The sequence below is a fragment of the Grammomys surdaster genome, unplaced genomic scaffold, assembly GCF_004785775.1.
Source record: "Grammomys surdaster isolate TR1022 unplaced genomic scaffold, NIH_TR_1.0 125896, whole genome shotgun sequence".
NCBI classification, from domain to species: domain Eukaryota; kingdom Metazoa; phylum Chordata; class Mammalia; order Rodentia; family Muridae; genus Grammomys; species Grammomys surdaster.
Genome location: NW_021620720.1, coordinates 2,311,852 through 2,328,520, shown reverse-complemented (window position 1 = coordinate 2,328,520; position 16,669 = coordinate 2,311,852). Strand labels below are relative to the sequence as shown.

General features: G+C 51.3%; 1 protein-coding gene across 2 annotated transcripts in view; it reads right to left on the bottom strand.

Moving 5' to 3' along the window:
* Positions 1–2,748: 2,748 nt before the first annotated feature.
* Positions 2,749–16,669, bottom strand: part of Igdcc3 (immunoglobulin superfamily DCC subclass member 3) — a 43,979-nt gene continuing 30,058 nt past the window's right edge. The window contains exons 3-14 of one of the 2 annotated variants that reach the window (XM_028752405.1): positions 10,268–10,412; positions 9,786–9,916; positions 9,278–9,415; positions 7,609–7,767; positions 6,490–6,655; positions 5,885–6,132; positions 5,537–5,701; positions 5,067–5,258; positions 4,851–4,955; positions 3,976–4,114; positions 3,656–3,863; positions 2,749–2,952 (exon numbers count right to left, since the gene is read on the bottom strand). In XM_028752405.1, the coding sequence (XP_028608238.1) occupies positions 2,749–2,952; positions 3,656–3,863; positions 3,976–4,114; positions 4,851–4,955; positions 5,067–5,258; positions 5,537–5,701; positions 5,885–6,132; positions 6,490–6,655; positions 7,609–7,767; positions 9,278–9,415; positions 9,786–9,916; positions 10,268–10,412 (2,000 nt within the window). The remainder of the gene's footprint in view (positions 2,953–3,655; positions 3,864–3,975; positions 4,115–4,850; positions 4,956–5,066; positions 5,259–5,536; positions 5,702–5,884; positions 6,133–6,489; positions 6,656–7,608; positions 7,768–9,277; positions 9,416–9,785; positions 9,917–10,267; positions 10,413–16,669) is intronic. The other variant, XM_028752406.1, reaches the window with a different exon arrangement.

Below are 16,669 nucleotides of genomic sequence, written 5' to 3'. Positions count from 1 at the left end.
TTTCTTTCTTTCTTTCTTTCTTTCTTTCTTTCTTTCTTTCTTTCTTTCTTTCTTTCTCTCTCTCTCTCTCTCTCTCTCTCTCTCTCTCTCTCTCTCTCTCCCTCCCTCCCTCCCTCCCTCCCTCCCTCCCTTCCTTCCTTCCTTCTCCTTCCTTCCTTCCTTTCTTCTCTCTCTCTCTTTCTTTCTTTTCTTTCTTTCTTTTCCGAGACAGGGTTTCTCTGTATAGTCCTGGCTGTCCTGGAACTCACACTGTAGACCAGGTTGGCCTCGAACTCAGAAATCTGCTTGCCTCTGCCTCCCAAGTGCTGGGTTAAAGGGATGCACCATCACCACCCAGATTTTTTTTTTTTAATGAACACACTGTAGCTGTCCTCAGACATACCAGAAGAGGACATCGGACCCCCTTACAGATGGTTGTGAGTCACCATGTGGTTGTTGGGAATTGAACTCAAAAATTCTGGAAGAGCAGTCAGTGCTCTTTTCTTCTTTTTTTTCTTTAAAGACTTATTTTATTTATATGAGTACACTGTAGCTGTCTTCAGACATACCAGAAGAGGGCATCAGATTCCATTACAGATGGTTGTGAGTCACCATGTGATTGCTGGGAATTGAACTCAGGACCTCTGGAAGAGCAGTCAGTGCTCTTAACCGCTGAGCCATCTCACTAGCCCGACCCTGCATTTCTTCTCATCCCGATTCTATCTCCTGAGTTCCAGGATTGTAGCTGCATACCACCATGCCCGGTATATGCAGTGCTGGGATGGAGGCCAGGGTTTTGTACATACTAGGCAAGTATTCTGCCAACTGAGCTACGGCCTACTTCTCCCCTTCCTTGAATTATGTATTTAATAATGAACATGATGGTCACTGATACAGCTACTTCACAAGGCCTTGTGTGGACATGTGACCTGCCCACATTACTCCCACTTGTGGGTGGGTCACACAATTTGGACAGTCAGGCTCTGACCCTGTGAGGGTCCTTCCTCCATCCCCATCCCCCTGACATCCGTGGCCCAGAAACTGACACTGTATCAAAAAACTCCATGTTCACTTTGGCAACGGTACTTTTATTCAGTTAAAATGAATAGGCTGTGACAAACCCAAGTCAGGCCAAAGAGGCTGCCAGTCCCCTCTCCCCTAGCCTCTCTGACCAAAGGAAAATGGGATGCCACCGAAAAGCATCTCAGGGACAGAGGACACTGGCTCAGAGTGAGAAGAGCCCTAGAATCCACCTACTATTTGGGAGAAGGGACAGACTGCCCTTCCCAAGTCCACTTGGACAAGAGTCTAGGTTCCTAACAAAACGCCACAAATTCTACCTTTTTCACTAATTCTCTAGAGTTCGGGGTGGGAGTCCCTAGAGGATTTGGGGTCAAAGACTTTATGTTCTAAACTCAATTTTTTTAAAGAATACACTTAACCGTTTTTTTTTTCTTTAAAAAAGGTTCTTCTTCTGCTATTTAAAAAAATGTTTCTGAGAGTAACCAAAAATAGGTATTTGTGGTTTTTCTTTCTTTCTGTTTCTTACTTTTTAACGTAAGTAAATTCAAAGAACAATACAACAGAAAAGAGAAACAAAACGTAAACATACCTCATACAAAAATAACTCCTGGCCACCCTTGTTGACTGGGTAGGTCAGGTTACCTGTGTCCCAGAAAGCTGGGGTGCCTCTATGGGAGAGCACCCTCCATCCATACCACATAGTACATTCCAGAGACTGGGCCCTGTGTCTGGGAGAACAGGAGACAGCCCTCCAGGTTATCTCCCACCTTCCCTAAACCCAGGCAGGGAGGACGATAGGGACCCATATGGCCAGTGGGTTGTCTGAGAAGGTCAGAACAAGGTGGACACACACAGGTGGCAGGCAGGGGTGTGACTAGTTTGGGACAACTTTACTTCAAGGGACAGCTTTCCTCTTGTTTTTGGCTTGTTTCACATTTTCTCTCTGACCAGTTTCATCTCTATTTCTGTAAGCCCTCATGGTCACCTAGCTACAGCCTCCTCTGTGGGGGAGAGATAGGCCAGGCCAGGGAAGGAGGCTGGGGAGGGTCCAGTGACAACACAGGCCCACGCTGAGGGCCGTGAGCATTGAGGTAGACAGTTTCTTTCACACTTGCAGTTGGGACAGTGGTTCTTTTGGGAGTTAGTTTTTTTTTTCTTTCTTTTTCTTTTTTTTTTCCTTTTTTCTCCTTTTTTCTTTTACTCTGGGAAACAATATAGGGGGAGGAGAGTCCCCATTAAGGGGCTTGAGGTAGGAGTGCTTTCGGGCTCTGTGGGGTAGAGGCTGAGGCTACTGCCCCGCTACCCCTAAGGACATTCATTCCGGCTGAGGTAGGTGCTGAGAGTCACAACAGCTAAAATCCATCCTGAGAAAACAAGGTCAGAGCAGGGTGACAGCATCAGGGGCCGAGCCACAGCAGGGACATATTTTTGGAGTATAATTCATTTCCTCTCTCTCTTCTTTCTCTTCATTTTTTGACTTTTTAAAATTTTGATGTTTAAAGAAAAACGTTTGTTTCATAAGTCCTGTGGGCAGCAGGCATTGGTGAGGGGACGTTAGCTTGAGCAGGGGGATGCCTTGTTTGTAGGACCCATCGGTTCCTGTGGTTTGAGAACCCTGTCCTTCACTGGCGAGCTCCTAGGACATCCAAATCCCACAGAATAGGAAGAACCTTGCCTTTGACCTGAGAATGGGGTACCACCCCTTGGGACCACACCAACACTGGCTGGCTATTGTCCCCAGTAAGCTCACTGGGGACCTGGGACAGCTGGAGGCTGGGCGGTCTGTCCTTCACTGAGGAGGCCAGGGTCTACATCCTGGGGTGCTGGGACAGGCCCAGGCCCTGCACAGGGGGACGTGGCCTCAGTTGTCCTCCCTGCTACAAGGTTAAAGCCTTGAAGCTGCACCATGGAGAGCTGGATCTCCTCACACGGAGCAGGAGCTGCTGGATCCTGAGGAGGAAAGGGTCATGTATGGAAGTCAGTATCAGAGCCAGAGGAAAGGACCAGAACCCATCCCACCCCAGGGTGTAGGTTCAGCAGACATGTCTAAACTTCTGGTACGGCAGTGTGCTGTCATCAAAAAGATCACGCTAGTCAGTCACGCTAGTCTATCAGTGAAGTGACAGGAAAAAAAATACTTTCTCTTTTTCCCTTGAGGGCCTCACTATGTAGCATTGGATTGTCAGGAACTTGCTATATAAAGGAAGTTGGCAGATCCACCTGCCTCTGGTTCCTGCTGGGATTTAAGGTGTGGACCACCAGACTGGAAATCGTAAACTTTTTTTTTTTTAAAAAAGGGTATCATGTAGCTCAGGCTTGCTCTCTCTGTAGCCGAGGATAATCCTGAAACTCTGATTTTCATGCCTTTGCCTCCTGAGTGCTAGGATTCCAGGTGTGCAGTGCTAGGATTCCAGGTGCATCCTGTTTTAGTAAATCTACGATTTTGTCTTGGACCACATTCGAGAGCAGAAGCATGTGGGTTGCAGGCTAGCCAGACATGCTTGGCCATCCCTAGGCCTCCCAGCCTGACTCAGGACCTGAGGAGCAGCACCGACAGGAGTTAGAGATTATGTCCTGTGCCCAAGATGTAGGGAGGGGCAGCACTGAGGGAGTCAGAGACTGAGGGAGATGGGTTGGAGGTGTGGGCACTCACCGTGGGCCTGGAGCCTGGCTGCCCAGCTGACCCAGTGGTGGGGAACAGCTGCTCCAATTCCTTGGCATCCACATGCTTTTCATCTCGGTCTGGCTGTCCCCCTTCTCCTCGGCTCACTCCATTCAGGGCCAAGATACCAGGGTCCCTCTGGCTCCGGGGACCCTGGGGAGGGGAGAGCTGGTTTTCCACATCCTTACACAGGAGGACCCTAAGAGGTGAGCCAAATGTTAGGGGAACACCATCAGGGATAGAGACAGAGGACTGAGGCGCCGGGTCTGTCACCTTCCACTGTAGCCGCTCCTCCCCAGACTCAAACTCACCTGCCCCTCTGGCCAAACAGAAGGAAGAGGACACAGAAGATGATGCAGGTGACTCCAATGTGGATGCCGATAACAATGCCTGTAGTGGATGTATGGTTGGTGACGTCTTCCTCCCGGCAGTCACACAGGGGAGTCAGGGCTGGAGGGGAGGGCAGGTTGGGCACGGGCTTGCCTGGCCTGAAGCAAGACTCCCCAGCGCTCGCTCTCTCTCTCTCTCTCTCTCTCTCTCTCTCTCTCTCTCTCTCTCTCTCTCAATCTCTCTCTCTCTCTCTGCTTTGGGACCCTAGCTCAGTCCTCTGGTCCTTTCTAGTACTTGCTATGACAGCAGCTCTGTGCCAGCTAGCGGGACCAGTGCTGTTTATTTTGAGACAGGGTCTCATGTAGCCCAGGCTGGCCTCAAACTTGCTATGTAGCAGAGGATGACCTTGAATTTCTGATCCTCCGCTTCCTTCCTCCTGAGTGCTGTGATTAGAGATGCTATGCCTGGTTTCTGTCCCACTGGGGGTGGAACCCAGGGCTTTGTAAGTACAAGGCAAGCACTCTATCAACTGAGCTATAGTCCCAGCCAGGACCAGCTGCATCTTGTTTTGGTTTCATGGACCAGTTCATCCTGGCCCTAGTTTTATAAAGTAGGCATCCTTAACCTTGTTTCATAACAGAAAAAACAAAACAAAGCAAACAACAACAAAACAACAAACAACAACAAAACAGGGTCCAGAGAAGTTAAACATCGTGTCCAAGGTCACACAGCTGAAAGCTGCTTCGTTAAACTTTATGCTTCCATCTAAGCTGTGTGCCTGAGGCTACCAGACACTGTGCTGTCTCCCACCCTGCTTACTACACACCCTCCTCCCTGCAGGCCAGGCTGCCCTCACCTGTTCTCTCAGAGGCTCCCCTCAAAGACACAAATCGGACCGTAGCGTTCCCATCTCCATGCTGGTTGTAGGCGAGGAGCTTCACCTCGTACACGGTGCTGGGGTCTGCAGGAGGCGGGGCTTCTGAGAAACTTCCCCTTCTGTGCCGGTGGAAGGGAAACCACCCCTGGCCCCCAGTACCACACCTTGCCCAGCCCCACACCCTGCAGGCCTCACCAAGCTGGCTGAGGTTGTAAGAGGAGACGGTTCCAGGGAGCAAGATGGGGCCGGTGAAGGAGGCTGTGCTGGCTGGGCGGTAAAACAGCTTGAAGCCTCCGTTGTGTTGGGCCAGCCTTGGCCAGGGCTTCCACAGCAGCTGTAGAGAGGAGCTGCCCAGCAGCCGCACAGATAATGGGGGCGGGACAGGGGCTAGAAAACCGAAATGTGAACTGTCAGTGGGACCGTTCTCTAGCTTTCCACCTGTGACCTAGAACCCAAGATCCTGACAACCCCCTGGTCTCTGGCAGAGGGTATGCTCTTGCTCAGGCAGCATCTCTCAATGAATCAGAAAAGGCTGCCCCTTCCTCCCAACACAGCCAGCCCCTGCTCAGCCTCAGGACCAGGCACCTCGTTCAGCAGACAACCTGAACAGGTAGGTACATGTGATGGTTCTGCTCCGATAGCCTGAGCTATCCTATACTCCTCACCTTCACCCAGGGTGCTGGCCAGGGTGGGGACAGAGGCTAGACTGGCCCCCCGCGGTGTGTAGGCTTTGATGTAGAAGCTGTAGGCTGTGGAGGGCTCGAGGTCTCTCACCAGGTGCTGAAAGGTGCTCTTGCTCACAGCTTCCTGGTACTCCAGCTTGGGTGAGTCTGGAAGGCGAAGGGTAGGGGGTGTTAAGGAATATGAGGGAGTCTTTGAAGCTTCGGTGAACTGAGGTCAGGAAGCAGGGTGCCGAAGGAAGGGAAGGTGTTAGGTCAGGACGCTGTGTGTGGTACAGAGGGTTAGCTATGGTGAGGGAGGATGACATAGCTCTCCTGAGGGTCACTACCCACCGGCAGCCTTCCTGATGTGCAAGACATAGCCAATGATCTCCTTGGTATGGGCCAGGGGCTCACTCCAGGACACTCGAACCTCAGTGGAGGACACAGAAACAGCACGGACATCGCGTGGGGGGCCTGGCAACCCCTCAGCCCACAGCACGGTCAGCCTGGCGCTGGCTTGTGAAGAGCCAGCAATGTTCTCAGCCACACATTGGTAGATGGCTTCGTCTTCAGGACCGACTCCAGAAATGCTCAATGTGCTGCAGGGGAAGGAGAGCCTCAGAGACGAAGAGACTAAATTCCTCCTTGTCAGAGCAAGACTTGTCTGCGCAAGGGCGACGCTCCAAGTCCCCCGACTCCCATCACTTTCCTTTGGCTAGAGATACACAGTATATTTGGGCTACTTATTTTAGACCACTGTCTCTCCCCAGGATAGCATCCCAATACACACATACACACACATACACACAAACACATACACACAAACACACACATACACACACATACACACACGTACACATATACATACATATACATACGGATACACACATATACACACACATACACACATATACACACACACACATACATACACAGACACACACACACACACATACCTGTTATTGTTCTTGAGCCTGACATGACCTCCTGCCCCCAGCACTTGTCCATTCTTCAGCCATGTGACATGAGGCGGTGGCTCACCCTGAGCTTGGCAGGTGAACATGGCCGTGGTCCCAGCAGGCCTCGAGATGGACTGAGGATGCTGGACAAACTCTGCTGGAGCTGAATGGGAACAGAGAAGCACGCAGCATCATAGGGGTCATGTCACGTAGCAAGAGATGGGGGACAAACGTGAGTGAGGGACTGGAATGGGAGGGGTGGTGGGTCAGAGAAGACGACTCCCAGGAGGCCAGTAGAGGCTCCGCGTCTTCTTCCTTCACCCCAGCATCTAGGAAGAGGACTCCATCTTAAGGACTATTCAAAAGACTGACATCTATATCCGAAAGCAATCAAGCTGAGCTGCGTGCTCAGGAAATTGTTAAATAAATAAATGTGTTAATAGGGCTGGCTGCACCTCCACGGCTGTAATGACAGGAGATGGATGAGCCCCCACCCCCTTCACCACCTAATTCCACTTCCTTCCAATCCCCGGCTTGCTCAACCCTCTATTAACAGTCAAGAACGGGATACTCCATCACTTTCATGTGGGCAGATTAACGGCACATAGCATGCTAAACAAACAGTATTTAGGTTCTCGGTCCACCATTTCCCATCTCCTGTTCCCGGGCCACAGGAGGAGCCGGCCAGGGGGAAAGCCCTGGAAATAGAAATTGAAGCCGACTGCTGTGGGCTGCTCCACATCTTTTGAGCAAGGTCAGGGGCTGCTGTGTGAGAGGGAGATGACAGGTACAGTGGAGCACGCAGCAGGGGTGTGTGAGCGTGGAAGTGGCACACGTGTGAATGAAACGGCTCCACGGGAAGGAACATGTGTGAGCCAGGGGAATGACCCGCTGAGATCATGGGCCGCAAGTCTGAGAATGCCACAGCCCTCTGGTGCTAATACTCATTTTCTGGGGGTGAGTGGGGAGTCCTGCTGTCTTTGAGCTGGCCACAGATTTATGAGAGGTAAGGGTTGGGGCCACGGTGAGGACAGGGCTGGGGTGAGAGAAGGTTCTGGTCTCTGGCACAAACCAGAGATGCTGAGGGGGCACAGGAAGGGTTTGGCTGCTCCATACCTTGTACCACCAGCCGACCCTGGGCTGTCCTCCTCACCCGGGTGCCAGGCCTGTTGGCTGCACAGACATAGACACCTGAATGCTGGACGGTCACATCCGAGATGATGAGGTTCCCTGTGCCTAGCACCTGGATGCCCTCCACTCCAATGGGGCGGCCGTCTGCAAAGGAAGTGGAGGGGGAGTGAGCTGTGTGAGGAAGACAGGAAGGATAAAAGTATTCCAGAAGGCTCACCCCTCTACCAGTCTTTCAGAAAGCCCCCACCTATGACTTTGACACCATCTCTCCCCAGATCTCTAAAAGTGGCAGGAAAATGTGTAGCCCTGAATGAAGCCCCGCAGCAGGAGCCACTGTTCTGATTCTGGCATGATGACTGCTAGCTGGTTTTGCTGTTGTTTGCTTTGTTTTTAGACAGCATTTCACTGCATAGCCCGGGGTGAGATCCTTCTGATTCAGCCTCCCAGGTGCTGGGATTACAGACCTTATAGTCCGATCATTCTCAACCTGTGGGGTGTGACCCCTTTGGGGGGGGTGTCTAACCCTTTCACAGGGATCGCCTAAGACCTCTAGGAAACATGGATATTTACATTACAGTTTTGAAGTCGCAGTGAAATAATTTTGCGGTTAGGGGGGTCACCACAACATGAAGAACTGTATTAACGTGTTGAAACATCAGGAAGGTTGAGAACCACTACCTTAATTCCATAGAGGATTAGATTTTGATCAGCAGTTGTTAAGTTCTGCGGCTGGATATCTGTTCTATCTAGGTTGCTGAGGCACATGCCCAGGAATAAAAAGGCTCTGGGAAGTTCCTCAGCCTTGGTTAACTTCATTCCCCACACGTATTAGGCCCCTGACCTATTCTTTCTCTCCTGCTAGGCCATACTTTGGGAAACGATGGAGCAGATGGCCCCTGAAGTGTCTAGTGGCTCCTGATGGTAGCCTGCTCTTTCCAGCCTCTCCGTGGACCCAGGCCCTCCCCCCACCCCAGGGATCAGATTAGCACAGCCAGAACACAAGGAGACAGCTCCCCATTCAGGCCCTGAAGTGGTGAAATCTACTCCATTATCCCACACAGCCCCTCCTTCCCCCAGCACTCAGCTGCTGGTGTGGCACGGTCTCCCTGTGAATGTGACCCCACCCCACCCCCTCTAGAGGCTCCTTCCCCCAGTGACCTTTCGGCTCAGACTAGTGGCCCATCTGCACCCTTTCACCGCTTTCTTCAGCTGCCTGGGGATTCTGACTGAGCAGACTTGGGAGCAGGGGAGCGCGGCGGGAGGGGAGGGGGAACGGGGCGGGGCAGAGCCACGGTGGGATCCTTGCTGAGATTTTGAAGGCTGAAGATTGCATAGCGGGGGTGTGACCAGGCACAGAAGGTGGGGTGGGAGGCACTGGGTGCTGCAGAGAGTTCTAGGGGCTAGAGAGACTGGACTGCCTGTACTCGGTAACCCAGGGAACTAAGCCAGCCCCGCGGGGAGAGAGAGAATGTAGCAGCAGACTGACCTCCAGAGAAACACAACCCCTCCCCAGGCCACTGGGAGGGGATCGGATTGACCCTTGCGGAAAACAAATACAATGTAAAGCCCCCCAGAGCTGGGTGATGAGACCGTGAGACCAGCCCTCCCAGGGGGGTAGGCTGGCCAAAGCGTAGGGACTGTGGATAAGGCTCACCCAGGCGGCTCCAGGATACAATGGGGCGCGGGTTGCCCGTGGCGACACACTCCAGCACTGCAGTCTGGTGCACTGTCAGGGTGAGGTTCTCAGGCCCCACAAGGATGGTGGGCTCCTTGTAGGTTCCAGGGCCTGAGCCTGGGAGGAGAAACACGCATTTCCTTATTTCGGTTGGAAACTTTTTCACTCACTCACTCACTCCTGCCCACGCATGACCCAGGATACACACCAAACCCCAACCAAGTTCGGAAGACAAGGAAATGTTGGGGAACCTGGGTCCTGACAACCGTCCTTCCTCTCCCAGCCAGGCCTCTAGCATTGGAAGAGCCCATGGAAGACATGCTTGGGGGTGTGTGGTGGGGGTAGAGACCAGCCTCGGGCACCTTCAGCTTGTGGGCTTGTGCTCCTAGGGCCTCTGTATTTACTTGGTCATACTGTGAAACTGGGTCTGTCTGGGAATAGACCAACTGGGATGGCTGAGAAAACCGGGCAGGCCAAAGGAGCTCACCTGACACGGTGAGCCTGGCCCCATGGCTGACCCGCACACTAGCAATGTTTGAGGCCACACAATGGAAGACACCGCTATCCTCAGTTCGAAGTCCTGTTATCTGCAGGACCCCCTTGGGCAGTAATGTGTACCTGTGAGGGAAGGGCATAGGTGATAACCAGCACAGCCATTGCAACCTCAAGCCATGGGGACATAAACCGAGACATGGGCACTAACCCAACCTTATTGCTGTGATCACAGATGCTTACTGGGACCCTCCCAGGTGGACATACCCTCCTAATCTTGATAGCAACACACACAATATTCCCACAGACCCTCAGGAGCCTAAAATCTGGGCCCAGTGAGCCACAAGGACCCAGAGTTCTGACTGCAGCTTACACAAGTAGCACTGTCCCTGCACTGGCGGTATACACAAGGCTGCCATAGGCTCCATCCCAAGTCAGTTTCCCAGTTATCCCCTGTGCTTTCCACAAGAGGCTCACCTCTCGTTGTCCGTGTCAATGGGGACTCTGTTCTTCTCCCATGTGATCAGGGGCTTGGGAAGCCCATGGATTTGGCACTGGAAGCGGGCCACACCACCCTCCTCACCCACGACGGCCTGGGGGTGCACGTGGAAGTCGGACATAGCTGGGGAGACAGATAAGGGGCACTGTGAGGTGCAGAGAGAGAAAGAGCTGAGGGGTCACCCTCTGAGGAGCAGAGTCTTCTTGAGGCAGGACAGTAGCTTAGGGGACATAGCAGCCCTTCTTTCAGCCCTCCTCACCACGGGTAGGCACGCTCCAACCCGAGTTGACATAATCTTTAAGATACCCGGAAAGGAGACATTGAGATAAGATGTGGTCACTACAAAGCTCATACGTGAGATCCACAAGAGTTACCAAAAGAAGGCCAAAACAAAACAAACCAAAACAAAACACCCATAAAGGTTCCCATAATGGTTTTTTGTTTGTTTGTTTGTTTGTTTGTTTGTTTTTCGAGACAGGGTTTCTCCGTGTAGCCCTGACTATCCTGGAGCTCACTCTGTAGACCAGGCTGGCCTCGAACTCAGAAATCCCCCTGCCTCTGCCTCCCAAGTGCTGGGATTAAAGGCGTGTACCACCAGTGCCCGGCGCCCATAATGTTTTAAATACATTTACAACATTGTACCAGACTGAATTCATGGCTTCCCCTTGGCCATAGGGTGGACATGCCTGGCAGACCAACTCCAGGAGGATGAAGCTCTAACAAGATATGTGTAGGTTATGGGAGACTTCCATAGGAGGGAAGGGTCTCTCAGACCTCACTCATGGAGGCCTCCTAGAGACAGGCACTTCCCCCAAATTGGCTAGTATATTTTTATCTGCTGTGACCTGAACAGTAAGAGCCACATTCTACAGAAGTAGAAACCGAGGCCCAGAGAAGGAGCTGGTTTATCCACCAGCTACCTAGTAGGGTCAACGTTAATAGTAGCTTTGCCAGACTCTGCTTGTCAGGGTCCAGTGGCTGTTTTTCTTTTCCTTCCTTCCTTGTTCTCTCCCCCTACAGTTCCACTAGCAGTTTCCACTAGCGCCCCAAGAGGGTAGTGTATCCATGCAAGGTGACAGGCCCTCTCAGAAGACTGTCAAACCTTCCAATCTACATTTCAATGTGTCATAAATATTCAAGGACTCCCTCCCCATCTTTGAGGGGGGGAGGGATCAGACTCACACTTAAACTCTGATCTGCAGAGGGGGCCAAGGTGCCCCCTTGTACCCCCAGCTGGTTAAGTGTTCTTCCCACCCTGTTCCCACCCTGGCTTAGGCCCACACTGCAAACCTGGAGGGAAAGCCCCTCCCAAGTGAGTTCCCAGCTTCAGCGCTGGGACTGAGATTTCATTAAAATCCACTTTGCTTCAAGTGCAGGAAGGCGGTACACCATCTGTCCAGGCTGCAGCCCCTCCCCTCTGGCACTCCATCAATTGGGACAGTGGTTCCCTCCCAGAAGGAGTTCCCCCCCCCAGCAGCAGGGACCCCCAGAGCTTGTTGTTGGCTGTTCCTGCTCTGGGCTCCCTGGCATGCCTAGACAGCTCTCCTCATGGCCCCAGTGTTCCCTCTCAGGCTCCCTCAATCCACAGTCCTGTTCTGGACTCCATGGCAGCTCAGCAGCTTGAAAAGATGAGGCCGCGCCTTTGTGCCTTCCCCTCAAGAGTCTCTGGGGGCTGGCTCCTTTGTGGCCATCCTCATCTCATTTGCATATGGTTCATTAAATATAAACATGCATAAAAATCCCCTTCCCAGCCTCCTCCTCTCCGATAGCCTCCCGGGACTGTGGTAGATGGGTGTACACAGCTCCTTGGACATGTGTTCTGGGCTGCATGTTTGCTGGGAAGCCTGGCACTGTCTCCTGCATGTGGCCTGACCCCATCTGGACCACAATAGGGGTTCGAATGGCCAGCTACCATGGCAGGTGTGTGTTTCTGGTGTTGTGAAGGTGATTAATCAGGAGTATCTCCCTGTGGGTAAAGTTCTTGTGGACAGCATTAGGGGCCTGGGTTTGGGAGGGGAAGGCGAGTGGTCCAGTTGGGCTCCCCATCAGACTTGATGAGAGAATCCCCTGGGAGCATCCAGAGGTCAGCCTGCCCTGCCCCAGGCCAAAGGCTATGCTTGGCCAAAGGCCTGTGGGTCAACCTAGGGCTCAGGAATAGTAGAAGAGGCTCTGGGGCTCTCCACAGCTCAGCCTCCAGGAAGGTAGGACTGGAGACAGATCTTGGGGGTGGAGGAGAGAGAACCCAGGCTCCAGAGTCTGCTATCTTACCCCTCTCACTCAGACCCTGCCTATGTAGGAGCTGAGATCTCCTCCTCACTCCAGCTGGAAAGGCACAGTAGCTCCCTACAGGCCTCCCCCACCCCATCCCCAACCTGGGGCTAATGGTTCTGCTGACTGCAGATGCCGCCTCATTACAGAAACATTTTTGCCTCTAGTCCTCAGTCTGGACTCCATGAAGGTCCTCCTAGAATTGGCTTCAGGAGAGGCAGAAGAGGCTGCTGCTTCTCAGTCCTGGGTGCTGGGATGGAGGAGTCTGGCCTCTGCTGGGCAGCCCTCCCTCACCTTCCCAGCCTCAGAAGGAGACTGTCAGTACAGCAGGGTTGAGTATAAAGATGCTAAAAAGGAATCCCAGTGCTGGAAGGGGCCGGACAAGGAGTCAGTCCTCACACCAGTAGGATCGCTGGACCTACCTGCCTGGCCCTCACTGCCTGCACCAAAGTGACCCTTGCAGTCCCTATGTCCTGTGCTTACTAACACACTCACTCTGAAGGGCTGTTTTGCTTGTCTAGAAATGCTAGAAAACCATTTTGAACTGAATCCTTATGTCTTGCAAAAGGGGCACTGAAAACTAGGACTTCTATGTAGTGGGGTGAGAGGTGGGAGATGAGGAGTGTCCCTTAGTACCCCAGCCTGGGAAACCCTGCAGCAAACTGCATGTTAAACCAGGCTTTGTTTCTTCTTCTTCTTCTTCTTCTTCTTCTTCTTCTTCTTCTTCTTCTTCTTCTTCTTCTTCTTCTTCTTCTTCCTCTTCCTCTTCCTCTTCCTCTTCCTCTTCCTCTTCTTCCCCTTCCCCTTCCCCTTCCCCTCCTCCTCCTCCTCTTCCTCCTCCTCCTCCTCCTCCTTCTCCTCCTTCTTGCCACCTCCTTCTCTTTCTCTTTCTCATCTTCCTCTTCCTCCTCCTCCTCTTCTTTTTCTTTAAGATACCATTTATTTTTAGCAGGGCAGTGGTGGTGTATGCTTTTAATCCCAACACTTGAGAGGCAGAGGTAAGCAGATTTCTGTGAGTTTGAGACCAGCCTGGTCTACAGAGCAATTTTCAAGATAGCCAGGGCTATACAGAGAAACCCTGACTTGAAAAACCAACCAACCAACCAACCAACCAAATAGATATTATTCATTTAATTTTATTTTATGTGTAATGAGTATTTTCCCTGTATCTCTGTCTATACACCAGTTATGTACCTGTTGCCCAAATAGGCCAGAAGAGGGCGCCTGATCACCTGGAACTAGAGTTTCAGACAGTTGATAGCTGCCGTGTTGGTGCTGGGAATTGAACCCAGGTCCTTTGCAAAAGGAGCCAGTGTTCTTTGCTGAGCCATCTCCCCAACCCCAAGCAGCCTTTTCTCTCTCTCTCTCTCTCTCTCTCTCTCTCTCTCTCTCTCTCTCTCCCTTCCTTCCTTTCTTTTTCAAAGATTTATTTATTTTATGTATACGAGTACACCTTAGTTGTTGTCTTCAGACATACCAGAAGAGGGCATCAGATTCCATTACAGATGGTTGTGAGCTACCATGTGGTTGCTGGGAATTGAACTCAGGACCTCTGGAAGAGCAGTCAGTGCTCTTAACCACTGAGCCATCTCTCCAGCCCCAAACAGTCTTTTCTTAATGCCTAGAGGACAGGTCATGAGTACAGATAGAGTTTGTTTCTCAGCTTCCCCTGGGGTCCGGCTGGCCGTTCAGGGGTGATCTTGCTCTTGTCACCAAGCCTTCTGCTCCCTTCCCCTCTCCTCTTTACATCCTTCACTTACTCTTTGCTCAGCCCCGAGGCTTGCAGAGAGCTTGCAGCCTAGAAGCTTGCCCCTAGTTTTCACAGAATGAATGAAGGAGTAAGTGCCCTCAGATTCTGCTCTTACCTTTGCTACAGTCTCCAGGCCAGAGAGCCTGCTCAGCTTAGCTGGAGTCCTGAAAACTTCTGGGCACTCCTGGCTCTCAAACAGACTTGAAAGCTCTTCTGGGGTTAGGGTAGAAGTCCTGTCTGTCTGTCTGTCTGTCTGTCTGTCTGTCTGTCTATCTCTCCTCTGTGTGTGTATGTGTGTGTATGTGTGTGTGTGTGTTTTGTTTGTTTGTTCTGTTTTTTAAGATAGAGTTTGCTACACAGCCCAGGCTGGCCTCAAACTCAATGCAATCCTTCTTTAGCCTCCCCTGTGTTGGGATTCTAGGCATGTGCTTCCATACCCCATAGAAGTCTGTTCTCAGCAATGTACACTGTAATCTAGGTATTTGGGAGGCTGAGGCAGTATGATCTTGAATTCAAGCCTGGCTTGGGCTACACATTAGGATTCTGATTCTGAATTAAAAATGAAAATACAGTCTCCTCGTGTTTGGGCTTAAGATAGCAGTGCTGGGTTCCTGGGTACTTGTATGTTATTAACTTTCCAGGGAAAGGTTCCTGGGCACATGTGGAACATCAGGCTGCCAGCAGGACCTCTGAGTTCCCTGAAGAAGTCATCACGGAGGTCACCATGTGGTTGATGACTGTGGAGGCTGGTTGCCGAACAGTGCCATGACCCTGGCCGTCGGTGCTTTCCGTTTCTTCAGACACTTGTTGGTCCTCTGAGGACAGTTTGGGTTCCTCACTTCAAGCTGGGTGACAGGAGCAGTAATGAAGTAGGTGGGAACACTGACAGCTGTGAGGCCCAAGGAAGCAACAGGGGAAAGGTGGTGGATAGCAAACATCCCGTGTCCACGCACTTTTGAAAAGTGTCTTCCAGATTCCCTGACCCACCATGAGTACGACAAGTTATGGCAGAGACTAGAGGGATAGAGAGTGAGGCCAGCAATCCTTGGTTGGAAGGGAATAGAAATGACAGGAAATGGTCCTGGACACCCCTATAAATCACCCAGAGGGACGGGATCTCCTGAGATCCAAGTCTACAGCAGCTCCGGAGAGGAACTTATTACCCTGTCCAGGGCCTTTTGCAGAGGTCATGCCTGGGTTTGATTAGACAGGCTACAGGGGAGTGCAAAGGGCAGCGAAGGCTGGAGGCAGAAGACTGAGGACTGGGAAGGGAGCTCAGGTCTCCCACCTTTGGCTGCAGTCAGATTCCTAGCTGGTGTAGTGATGATAAAAAAAAAAAAGTCATGGGTATATTTGGAAAATGTAGACTTTGTCAAAGTTAGTAGCTGTCCCCCATGCCATGGGGGTGTGGAGGTAGGGGCGGGGAGGAGGAGTGTAAGGGGTGGGTTCTGAGAGCGGATCTCCCTTTTTCAGGAGGGGTTCACTGTAAAGATTTATCCAAAGATCCTAAGGCTAATCTCTCACACACACATACAGGTTCATGCACACGTATGTAAATTCCATCTATACTTTATAGCTGATTTCGATTTGAAGATTCAGCCTACCCACTGCTACAAGACAGTATGTTGATATACACCCAGGGAAAAATGAGATGTCCTGTAAACATAATATACATACTGGATTTTTAAAAAGAACCTTTTTTTTTTTTTTTTGGTTTTGTGAGACAGGGTTTCTTTGTATGGTCTTGGGTATCCTGGAATTCTACCTGTAGACCAGACTGGCCTGGAACTTACAGAGACCCACCTGTCTCTATGCCTTAGTTAGGGTTTTGCTGCCATGAACAGACACCATGACCAAGGCAACTCTTTTTTTTTTTTTTTTTTTTTTTTTTTTTTAAAGATTTATTTTATTTATTTCATGTATATGAGTACACTGTAGCTGTCTTCAGACACACTAGAAGTGGACATTGGATTCCATTACAGATGGTTGTGAGCCACCATGTGGTTGCTGGGAATTGAACTCAGGACCTCTGGAAGAACAGTCAGTGCTCTTAACCTCTGAGCCATCTCTCCAGCCCCCCAAGGCAACTCTTATAAGGACAACATTTAACTGGGGCTGGCTTACAGAGGTTCAGTCCATTATCATCAAGACAGAAGCATGGCAGCGTCCAGGAAGGCATGGTACAGGAGGAGCTGAGAGTTCTACATCTTCATCTGAATGCAACTAGGAGAAGACTGGCTCCCACAAGGTTAGGAGGAGGGTCTCATTGCCCACCCTCATGGTGAGACACTTCCTACAACAAGGCCACACCTACTCCAACAAGGCTACACCTAATAGTGCCACTCCTGGGCCAAGCATATTC